Genomic DNA, 11,302 nt, shown 5'->3' with positions numbered 1-11,302 from the left:
TAGTTGAGGTGTATAAGCATCTCAAGGGGCACTACTCATTTGAGTGTCCCAACTTGGAGCTGGCGGACGCTCTCCCCACAAGGGGTCACAGCTCAAGATTGAAGAAGCCGCAAGTCCAGAAAACTGTGAGGGCAAACTTTTTCGGAGTGAGGGTTGTGAACTATTGGAAAAAGCTGCCAGAATGTGTTGTGACGGCACCGAGTGTGAGCTCTTTCAAGACCAGATTTGACCAACACTGGAGCAGGTTCAAGTACATTCAGGAGCCGGTGCATGCCCAGTACTTGCCAACAGTGCGTAACAGAGACGTGACCGATCGCCCAAGCGGCTAACGAGCCGATCCGTGGTGAAGAGGATAAGCGTAAAAGTAAAAGTAACGGCGACAGTACTTGTCAACAATGTGTAACGGAGAGCCAGTACTTGCTAACAGTGTGTAATGGAGACGTGACCTCCAGGCCAACCGGCTTCAGAGCCGACTAGTGGCCCAGTGGCCAAAAAAGAACGAAATCAAACAACTCCTTCAGGTGTTAGCCCCCTGCTCAACTATTACCAAATAGTTGCGTTATTCATAAATTTATTTGTTTTCTATGATACTATAAAAAGAAAATGTAAAATTTATATGGCTAACTTGTATAATTATAAGAGAGTTGCCCTTATTTATCGAATATAATAGCCATAAAAGTTCACATTGGAGCATCATGTTAATATACGATACAAGTATATAGAAAATGTTAAATATTAAGTTAATTCAACAAAGGATGACTTTTATGTCCACTGCTATACTTCAATACAGAAATAGTTTCGCAACAGAATGTGTTTTTCTAGTAATTCATGACTGTTAATGTAACATCATAGATAATCATAGTAAATCCCCCAAATACATATAATGCTTCAAGCAAGCTTCCTATAGGCCCCTAACTAATTACCCAGTAGTTCTATTTATGACAATTGCATTTATGAAACTCCAGCTAGGAGTTTAGGCGTCTAATGGTAACAAAAACTTTGGATTTCTCTCCTTATGGTTGAAATGAGTGACCCCAGTTGAGAGGGACTCACTTTGTTCTTATAATATTACTCGCTAAATAGACTTCTTCCTAAAAAAAATCACAGTTTACCTAAAAAAATTCTTACTAATTTATATTAAAAAAGGGCTCATTTTTCCAGTTTAACAAATTATAAAAGAAACGAGGAAATGTGGATTTAATATATCTGTTTATCTAGTATTGACATCTAGCATGTTGGCAATTGGTATATATCCAGTTGTCATTTCATATTTCATTTAATAAAACAAAAATAAATTACAGTATTTATAGTATTTAAATTATAAATCCAATATATAAAATTTTACTTTTAGTACAAACTGTGACTGTATATATTCTATTAACACAATTTCTCTCCAGTTAGTATTTTGTGTGTAAACTGGATTTAATGGTTGAGTGGTGATAGTGACAGAAGTGAAGTAAGCAAGATGGTGGTAAGAATCTGATGTATATTTTCTATTTTTTCCATTTATTATTGCTATTGAATCACTAAACTTAATCTAAAAAGGTAATATATATTTATCTCCATACGATGAGGATAAAATTACCTTCTCAGTATGTTCAGTGATGATGATAAAGGCAGTAATTGTAATGCAGTTTTCCCCGTTGTAATTATATTCATACTAAATCATTTATCAGAAAAGAAATTAGTGAGACAAATTTAGTTTTAGGCTTATGGTTATATTGGTAATGTATTAACTAGTGAGCTATCCTTAATTAGTTAGGTTAAAAAAACTTACGGGACTTGAGTCATAGCGGCAAGCAAACTAGTGGCTTTACATAATCCAGTGATTAAAACCAAACCATTATTAAACCATGCTAATATTTTACAAGAATGGGCTACTAATTACCAATATTTACCTATTAACAAAGAGGAAAATTTTACCTCAAGGATAAATATTTGGAGAAGAATTTTCTTTTACCCCAGTAATGAAGGTAATACTGGTAGGTGGTAATGTACTATAACCTGGCAATGTAAACGGTGAAGCTTGCATTGCTGAGAGGTAGTGTGTCAACATTGATCGGTGTTCATGACAAAATCAATTGCAAAATAATATTATGCCAAGTTATGCTATGAAATTTTTTTTTGAATTAAGAAAACATTTATCTTTCATAAAAAAAATTTCTGAAGTTCCTGATTAATGTGAGATACTTTTTTCCAGTACTGTATCACTCAACCCACGACCCTAAAGATTTATGTCTTACTATAGTTGCAAGCAGGTTGTTGCATATACATTGACATGGGGCCATAGCGCACACAGCGACATGTAGGTAATGAACGTAAGAAATAAAAATAATCCCTAATAATGCTTTTTTGTCAAATTATTCTGTGACGTAAAATGGTCCATGCAACACAGATTATAAAACATTCTTGGTACATGCATACATAAACCATTTTGAATCGTTGTGGATGCTGAAGATTTCCGTTGCCTACTGCATATGCAAGGTTGTTGGATATGAGCTTTTATTCTCTAATTTGTAATCTTGGCTCTTTCCCTCATTTTCAACACCTGTGTTAAATTCCCCCTATTATTTCTTCTGACTTAAGGAGTCTTTACACCTAGAATCATCCCATACAAGAGTGGGACAGAGGAATAAATAGATTGATTTTATGATGATTATTGTACTTACTTAAAAGAGCTTCCTTCATTATAATTAACTGTTTTCTCAAGACTGTTTTGAAATCACTGAGAATTACAACATAGAAACATTTCAACAAAGGGCAAGGAGCCTAGGAATAGATATGTTAGGAGAGCCTATGGAACCCCATTCATGGTAAGAAAATACCATAAGTATTTTCTTAGACGAACAACACCTGGTTTTGTATATACAGGTGTTGTTGTGATCCGTTGAATTATTGTTTTGTATATGCATTGTAGGAATTTAAATTGAATGTATTGAAAACGTTTCATTACATTCTCTGTACTTACTGGAAAGATATAAGTAAGGGTATGCAGTAGAGACCGAGTTGATTGCAAGGTTATAGGTTCAGTAATTACAGCGATACACCAGGTTACAGTCATGGGAAGAACTATTTAGGACCGAGGATGGTAAATTTTTCTCATACAAAATTATTTGCCCTTAAATATACTTGGTAGAGATACACATTTTATTATGAACCCTCAGGAAGTTTATTCTTATAAGTAAGCCAAATGAAATAAAAAAAAAACCTGTACAGTAGTTAAATCAAACAAGGATGGCATGATGATATCTTGTGAGATGCCAAAATACTCTCAAAGTACATAGGTGGTGAGGTATGTTTTATTGTCAAGTGATGAGCTATTAGAAAAATGCATTGAATTCCGTATTGACTGAATGTAAGTACAGAATCCAGTTATGGTAGAGTCTCGGCATAATTTTAATCTTATTTTAGGACAATCTCTTCTGACATGACAAAATGATATGATTTTTTAATTTTATGTCCCTTGTGAAGTTGCAGTCATGTACAAAATTATGATCTACATAGTATCAATCAACCCAGTCTTTATTGTAAATGAGTTATATAATAGAGTTTGTAGAAGTAAATTACCAGTATTTGGAATTGATTAAGAGGAAGGTGCATGGTGGAACACGCAAATAAATGGGCCAGAAGCATGAGAAAAAGTTGCAGACGACAGATAGGAGAAGAAAACAGTGAAGAAGATTGTATGAGACTTCAGAAATGGAAAGGCTGAGGAACTGATTAGAAAATTAGGAGTGATTTTATATGGGTACAGCATTTGAATATGTTCCTCTCCCTCCCTCACACCTCCCTCTTCAATTCCACATCTTGTAGTGTAAAGTTGGTAAAGTTCATTATTATTTTGTCCACACATTGTGAAAATGGCACTTATACATATTGTGATCTCTAACTTTCTTTTTGATTCTATATGGCAGCTGTGAAGTGGGATATAGATTACCTTACTGCACTACGTAAACTTGATTAATTCCTGAGTTTGGCATCTTAGCTTGAAATTTTAAACAAAGAAGCCTATTATCAGCAAAAGTGATTAATAGTGTACAGTATGTTTTATTTAGGTGAAATTAATATGTGCAATATCAAGTGTTAGAATAATATACATTTATTGTTACTCTCGGGTACAAAATATTTAACATGGATTGAAAACCTTTTGGCACTTAATCATTTATGCAGAAGAGTTTCTTTGTGATTGTTTTCATGTGTGCCGGTGGTTCTTGTCTGCACCATATTTTTTGGCCTCCCTTCCAAGTCAGAGAAACGAGCAACAACACAAAACTTAATAAAACAGAAGCTACACTGACAGAGGGAGCATTCTACCACAGGACTTGTCATTGGACCTGTGAATCTAAAACTAAATACAGCATTTGTGATTTTTTTTTTCCAGATTCAAAAGGGGAAGCCTGGCACTAAAGGCCAGAAGCAGATCATGCAGGAGAACACAGACACCCTCAACTTCTACCGGAACATGATTCTAGGTGCAGCTGGCATTTACTTTGGTGTGGGGATGATCTGCTTTAAAAGCTTTCCACCACTGGATTTGGTATGTTATATATTGGAACTTATTAAGTATTGATTTGTAAGATTGAATGACAGGAGAGTCTATGTTTGCTCATGGTTCTGGTCATCTTACTACAGTACATACTATACAGCATAGATGGAGAGAGCTAACCAGAGTAGAAAAATTACGGTAACAAGCATTAGTGGATAATTGAGGCATTGCCATTTTCTATTTTCAATTCTTCTTCTATTGTTATACATCTTACACTCACAGTTTACTTGAAAATTTTATAAATATACCCTGTACAATATACAGTACTGTACTATATTATCATTCCAGTGTTAAAGGTGTCTATTGTATAAGGTTTCTCAGGCAATTGGTAATGAAAAAGAGTCCGCTCATTGTTGTTTCTGTTTTTATCACGCTTTACAGAGGGATTGTATTGAATCGAGTTACATTTATAACACATTTTAAGTGTGCTGTATCCAACATTGGGTAAATGGCATTTTATTTTCTTCAGACATTGTTGTTCTTTGCGGGAGTTGTGTTCACCTGTTGTTACCGCTTCATGGCAAGTATGGCCAAACCTAAGGTAGCTGCTGATGGATCCATTCTAGATGAAGGCTGTGACCTCAACATTGAGGGCGGAATAGCCGAGTAAGTGTCCAAGTACAGTACAATATTCTGTGAAGTTAATGAAATAGAAAGTGAAGGTATAGGCTACATTCTGGCTACCTTGTATACAGGTAATAACAAAATGGCTTTAAGTGTGAAAACAAAAGCCTGTATATTAAGTATTTAGGGTGATGATGGTGTATATGACAACAGAGAACCTTAAACCCTTGCAATTTTCTCTCGACAGACATGTGAAGGACTTGGTGATCCTAACCTCTGGTACAGTGGTGCTCGGGACTATCTCCTCATACTTCTGGCTCCTGTGGCTGCTGGTAAGATCATCCTGAGAATAATTCATTGTTGAGTTGGGTTATTACTTGGTAGTGACGATCCACCTTATCTGGAATGAGACTGTCCTATTTTGCTGGGGGTTTTTTGTGTGTGTGTTTTATTGTTTTGTACAGGTATTGAAAACAATGAGGATAAAGACAAATGAAGGAAAGAAGAGGCGATGGAGGGGAAAAGAAGGAATGAAGATAGGAAAGAGAGAAGACGGTAGGGACAGAAGATAGGAATGAGGGAAGGAAGCGGGGTTTTTTTTTGTGTTTCTGTCTCAGATTTGGGAAAATATATGACAGTAACACAGTCCTTTATTTGAAGGAAGGATAGTAATACAGTACTCTTGTTTTACTTAAATATTCTTGAATGGGAAAATTCCATCTTATTCATACATACGCATTCGGGAGTCCAACTTAGCCTTAGCAATGGACTCGAGTCTGTTCTAGAAAAAATTTAAACAACTTTCATATTTACAGGAAGAATGCTTAACTTATCCATTAAATCTATAGATAATATTATTGTTTTTTCTTTAATATTTTGAATTTAATTTCTACACATAAAAGATATACGTACTGCGTGTGCTCATGTTGCACGCAAACCTGTGGTGTTTTGGGGAAGTACCTTGTAGGTCTTATAGGCCAGATGATGCAGATCCAACACAGTGATTACTAAGCCTCAAAACACAGAGTGATAGTGGGATTGTGTGAATTAACTGTTATGCAGAGGTAGGGATGCTTGATGGACACTAAATAAAAACCTTCCAGCTAAATGTTAAAAGAAATTGGCATCTTAGGGATAAATAAACAGAAGAATTAAGAGACAGTTTGCCCCGTGTAAAAACTGCCACTTGAAACATCAGCCACTAACAAAACTACCAGTACCTAAGAGTAAGCCATCTGGTTATTATACAAAGTTATTATGTTTGTTATATTTACAGTATTCCACCAAAATATTTTACTTATATTTGCTTGAATTCACTTATTTCAGGCCCCTTGCCGTGGAGCACAGATGCTGTGGACCAACATTTTGGGTCCCTGGTTCTTCCAAGAAGCTCCAGAAGAACCCGAGGAAAAGGTAGTGGATAAGAAGCAGCGAAAGATGGAACGGAGAATGAAATACCGTTAGTAGGGTTAAGGTTGTGTTATACATCAGACACTGAATGCCCGTGGGTATGGCGAATGGTCACAGTGAGCAATTCCTTGTCAGTTCTTGTTGTGAATAAGTTAAATTTCTCTGTCACATATACACACTTTTATTCTTTTCAGATTGTTGTTATTCCTGATAAATAATATTGTTACCTGTGTTGAGATCAGAAGTACAAGACATTAACACTGAGGTTTTACTGTGTTAAGTTTTAATCGTGCTGTTATTATTTCTTAGATATATAAGTAGTATTAATAAAAAAGGAGTAATTAACTTTATAGATCACAGACCCCGTTGTTGAACTTTTATTAGCAGTCTTCTAAATACTGCAAGTTTTTGCTGTTCACCTTTGCAGTGCTTCTTATGGGTTTTAGTTAGTATGTACTGTATAGCCAAGCTGAGATAGACCTGATTTGACAAACTAGATCTTTAAGAGCAATAATCTCTAGCATTCCTGAGAGGTAGCTAAGTACAGTACTGTATATAAGAATATAAACTAGAGAAAATTAAAACGACATCTTCACCTTACTATGTGAAGCTAGTAATTTTTTTTTTTAATTTATTGTGTAAAAATGTAGTGGTGCATAACATGGAAAGTGGATGTCATATACTTGTCTGTGCAGCACTGGGAGTTATCTTGGATCATTTTGCAAACTGTGCTCAATGTAGTCTACATGAACAAGTAGTTTCTTTGTAGTAATTACTTCTGGTTTAGTATACACAGTGGAAGTTTTGAGAAAAGACACTTTTTTCATCGATTGCATACATGTGCTTAGTATGCTTAGTGATTCACCACTTTAAGAAATGTTTAAGTAAGCTTACATGCAGACTGCTTCAACTGATTATTTAGGCATTGGTGTCTCATCTGTTGTGGTTGAACCATTCAATGTGGACGTGTCATTTATGGACCCAAAACCTATTATGTGTCAACATTGCCTCATTGTGAGTACTGTATATACACTTGAAATGCAGTCCAGCTGCATTGAAATATTTGGAATAAGGCTGGATTGGTTCCCATTCAGGTCAGATTGTATCATTGTATAGTTGCAGAAATGTGTTCCTACACCCTTTGTGGTAATCTGTCTCTCCAAACTGCCAACCTATATGACCTGTAGCCACCCTATCCACCAATCACATCCGTTAACGTTCATCGTTACATGACCGATGCCCATTCTTTCTTAAATAGTGATACTACTACTGCGACGTTGCCACTTGGAGACTCAGGTTACCACATGGGGTGTAGGAACACATTTCCGCAACTGTGCCTGAAGGCAGTTAAATGTTTAGAAGATAACTTCTCAAAGTCCAACAATGTAGTCTACAAAGTTGATCATATCATGTTGTAGTTGTAATAATTTATTTGTATGGATAGGGTGGATAATAATTAGAGACAGAGTGTGGGATATGTACTTTCCTTTATGCAACCTTTGGCTTATTTTACATAATATTTTCATAAATGTGGTAACTGCTCACCTTGTACTTAAAATGTGTAATGCATACACTGATGGACCCAGTGATTTAATGTACTACCTAACATAAAACTTTGCCTTTCTAGGACTACAGTATCAACAGAAAGCTTTATTTGTTTAGCAATATCTAATTGGTTTGAATCCTGCTTCTGTGAGAACTATGAATAACAGTGGCTTGTTTGTTGCTTGGTGTCATCATTTTCATTGGTTCCATACATGTGTTGGTGTGTTAAGTAATTAATGTTGTTCTTGATAATGCTAAGGTGTGTTCAGCCTACAGAAGTCTTCATAAAGTCTTTCAAGCATTGCCATTTGATCTCAGTACTCAAATCTGAGAGGACTTGAAGTGTCAAAGAGGATATTGTATGTATAGAGCTCTAAGCTTTAAGTGTTTTTATACAGCTTATTAAATATAAATTATTTGGTTTGTATCCATGTTTGTCATTCTTCCATCATCTTTCAACTACTATACTGTGATTCTACAGTTATGCCAATCACTGTATAAACTTACTTTACTTTTATACCAAAATTACCTTTCTGAGGGAATTGATGGGGGACCAAGCAAATGTGAGGAGGAGTACCACCTAAGTTATCCAGAAAGAGAAATGTCATATGATTATACAGGTTGGACCTCGCTAATCCGGGAAGCTTGGGACCAGACCGGTTCTGAAATAGAGAAAATTCCGAACCATCAAAGCTGAGATTAAAAAAGGAGGAAAATAATGTATAAAATGTACTATTACTGGTACCAATACAACTTACATCAGCATAAATCTAGCCCAGGCTTACTGGACCTCTTTATTAACAGTCTTGGAAACTAACGACAGCCAGATTCAAACATCGTCCCTGAACCAACACAGCTGCCGGACTATCGGGATCCGGACTAGCGGGGTCCAACCTGTAGTACTTTGAATTTACCTACAAATATAAACCATGCTTATGTACACATCTCTAGTCCCAGTCTCATATTTATTCATGTAGTTACCTCGAATTTTGTAATTAAAGCTTATGAATGTATATTTCTCAATATCTACAAGGCTTAGTATACAGTATATACTAGATGATATATTAATGATTCTTCTTAAATGCTTGATATGCTGTTAAGTAATACAAGGGAAAGGATAGGATTAATTTTTACAGCACTACAAGTTTCAGAGTTCACTTTATGATCTGTAAATTTGTGTCTTAAATTGAAAGATACTTGATTACCAATGCAGTGTGGTGTAGTAAATTCTTTTATCTCTAACAAACATAACTTAGTTATTAATAAAGTGTAATATGAGCCTTAGACTACTACAGTATATCTTACATATCTAATGTTACTCTTAAGAGTTTGATATCATGTGATATGAAACTAAAGACTGCAAGTTTCATTGGGAGATACATGAGCAGATATTCAAATTAAATAACATTACATTTTAAATAACATTCCATTTATTGCTGATGACCTTCTCCAGTGGATTCATGAATTATAAGCTATGAGTCCTGGGCTATAACCCTGGGGTAATAGATGGGAGTCATTCATGAATAAGTTATCCTTCTCTTTCATAACCAAGTTAAAATATATAAATATACAGGTACACTACAGTATATATACTGTATTTGGAAGTAATAAGTCACTATTCAAAATAGAAAGCAACAAGTTATGACTACCACTTCAGCAGACATGAAATATTAGATCTTTGTCCGGGTTAGCTGTAGTGGGATTGCCTGGCATCAAGTTCTTCAATCCCAGTTTAGATTTCTTGTTGTCTAGGACATGGAGATAAGTGCTTTGCCTCTGTTTTGTGTACAGTACCAGTGAAGCCTTGGGCTAATCCATACAGTTCCCACTGTTGTAGGCTTATGAGAGACTTGGAACTGTAAATGGTGACCTGCAGTCTAAAGATATATTTTTGGAATTTGCTGTGATGGGGACATGAAATAAGTTCATAAATTCATCCCAATTTGTATGATGAGTCTGGGTTAAGTTTGGGTTTGCATCCCAGGAGTCATGGCTTTATTCGTGATTCACCTAGTTTCATGCTCAGCCAGAAATGGGATCTCAGGATCAGTTCTTCATTTTTTAGAGCACTGTACAAGTTGTGGGAATGTTTGTTGATATGAACTGGTGTTTATAGTATTATTACAGGAATCATTCAACTGCATTTAAACTTTCAGTGGGGTTCTCAGAAATATTAAGTACAGTACTATTGACTTTACTAAGTATTTATTGAGTTCTACCATGATGTCAGTGTTAATGTTTACAATCTACTCCTGTAGGAAGGTTCATCTGGATACAAAACTTTCAGGAGTGAAAAATGACCATGAACAACAGTGTGAAACTGTTTATTTTTAAATCAACACAAACCAATCAAACCTAGCTTAAGATACTTTGGGTTAGTTGTAAATGTCCTGCTTGAGGGCATAGACATATGATATAAGACTTGGCCTGGTGTATTGCGGGTGGTGACAAGTGCAGTGAGACAAGAAATAATCAGTTTATATACAGTATATGAACTTGTAGCAAGTCACTTAACATTACCTGAAGCTAATTACAAAAATTGCGGTGTGTGTATGAGATACTTACATCAACCAATGACTCAACTTTACCCACCCTAGTTATCCATGTACAGGTAGCTATCACTTGGCCATATAAAAGTGCAGCCTAATGAACCATGTATATATTGTCTCCACTGACGACAAAGCTTGTGTGCAAATGTTGTGGGGGTGGGAAGATGAGTGCATGATAGTACAACATTTGGGTGATGGTGCACTCACAGTCTGAACATTTCGTTGAATAATATAGTAGTTCAGTATTTCATTTTCAGTTTAAAGTACAAGTAAAGTGATTCAGTCAAAAGAAAATGAGGTTATTGCCGAGCTGAGAATTGCAGTTAGGAATAAAAAAAGATATTTCATGAATATTCGATGAGAAATAATGGAACGATAATGGTTTTAAAAAGATGGTATTACAAGTCACGCAAAGAATTCCTGCTGTTGCCAGATGGTCACAACAGATGGGGTTAATCCATGTAACTAAGTATTTCATGTTTCAGTAAGACAATGATAGATAATAAAGGTGGATGAGTATATTTCATCTTCTAACTGACAAAATTATATAAAAGGACAAGATATATGTGAGGTATTTTGGGTGAGAAGCAGACAAGTGATTAAAGTAAAAAAAAAAGAACTAATAAAAATATTTTATGCCCTGAATTATGACACTGTAAAGGCAAAGTAAATTCAATAAACACATGAT

At 35.4% G+C, this 11,302-nt stretch overlaps 1 protein-coding gene across 1 annotated transcript; it reads left to right on the top strand.

The window, feature by feature from the left end:
• Positions 1-1,371: 1,371 nt before the first annotated feature.
• Positions 1,372-8,492, top strand: LOC121867905 (transmembrane protein 208-like). Its single transcript, XM_042368037.1, has 5 exons — positions 1,372-1,471; positions 4,382-4,537; positions 5,016-5,152; positions 5,358-5,442; positions 6,437-8,492. The coding sequence occupies exons 1-5, from the start codon at positions 1,466-1,468 to the stop codon at positions 6,572-6,574; spliced, it is 522 nt and encodes a 173-aa protein (XP_042223971.1). The 5' UTR covers positions 1,372-1,465; the 3' UTR covers positions 6,575-8,492.
• The last annotated feature ends 2,810 nt before the right edge of the window (positions 8,493-11,302 follow it).

Source organism: Homarus americanus, unplaced genomic scaffold, assembly GCF_018991925.1.
Source record: "Homarus americanus isolate GMGI-L3 unplaced genomic scaffold, GMGI_Hamer_2.0 scaffold37032, whole genome shotgun sequence".
NCBI classification, from domain to species: domain Eukaryota; kingdom Metazoa; phylum Arthropoda; class Malacostraca; order Decapoda; family Nephropidae; genus Homarus; species Homarus americanus.
Note: the sequence above shows the minus strand (reverse complement) of the source record. Positions and strands in the feature narration are given on the sequence as shown.